The sequence below is a fragment of the Nestor notabilis genome, unplaced genomic scaffold (assembly GCF_000696875.1).
Source record: "Nestor notabilis isolate BGI_N333 unplaced genomic scaffold, ASM69687v1 scaffold9462, whole genome shotgun sequence".
Lineage (NCBI taxonomy): Eukaryota > Metazoa > Chordata > Aves > Psittaciformes > Psittacidae > Nestor > Nestor notabilis.
In genome coordinates, this window is record NW_009918025.1 from 1 (window position 1) to 561 (window position 561).

At 61.0% G+C, this 561-nt stretch overlaps 1 protein-coding gene across 2 annotated transcripts in view; it reads left to right on the top strand.

Moving 5' to 3' along the window:
• The first annotated feature begins 12 nt into the window (after nt 1-12).
• The window catches only part of LOC104401816 (lipid phosphate phosphatase-related protein type 4), a 30,607-nt gene continuing 30,058 nt past the window's right edge, over nt 13-561 (top strand). For both annotated transcript variants that reach the window (XM_010009515.1, XM_010009516.1), the window contains exon 1: nt 13-90. In XM_010009515.1, the coding sequence (XP_010007817.1) occupies nt 13-90 (78 nt within the window). The remainder of the gene's footprint in view (nt 91-561) is intronic.

A 561-nucleotide genomic window follows, 5' to 3' on the forward strand; every position in this document is an offset into this window, starting at 1 on the left:
AGCCCCGGCAGCATGTCCGCCAAGGAGCGGCCCAAGGGCAAAGTGACCAAGGACAGCGTCACGCTCCTGCCCTGCTTCTACTTCGTGGAGGTGAGTGCCGCGGGCGCGGAGCCGGGCGCGGGGGATGCTGCCGCACCGCCCGGTGCAAATCCCGACGTGATGCTTTGCCGTACCGAAATCAAAGCCTCCCCCCCCCTCCTCCGGTAACGGACCCGCTCTTGCAGCCGGGCCAAGAGGAATTATTGCTAGGAACTGGTCGGGAAAGGAAAGATTTGGGCAGAGGAACCCCGCAGAAGGAGGACATGTTCAAGAAGGGCTGGCGGCTAAGCGAACGCTGCTGGGCTGGAATGAAAATCACATCCATGGGGGAATGCTTGGGAAAACAGAGATGCCCTCACAGCGATCGTCAGTGGTGGTTTTACCGAGCCCGGGATCAGGTGCTTCCTCTCACAGAGCTAAAAATGCCGGGTTTGGAAATGGAATGCCGGGTTTGGAAACGGAATGCGGGGCTCGGCACGTCTTACAGAGCAAACCCTGCTATGGCTGCTCCGGCGGGGGGCG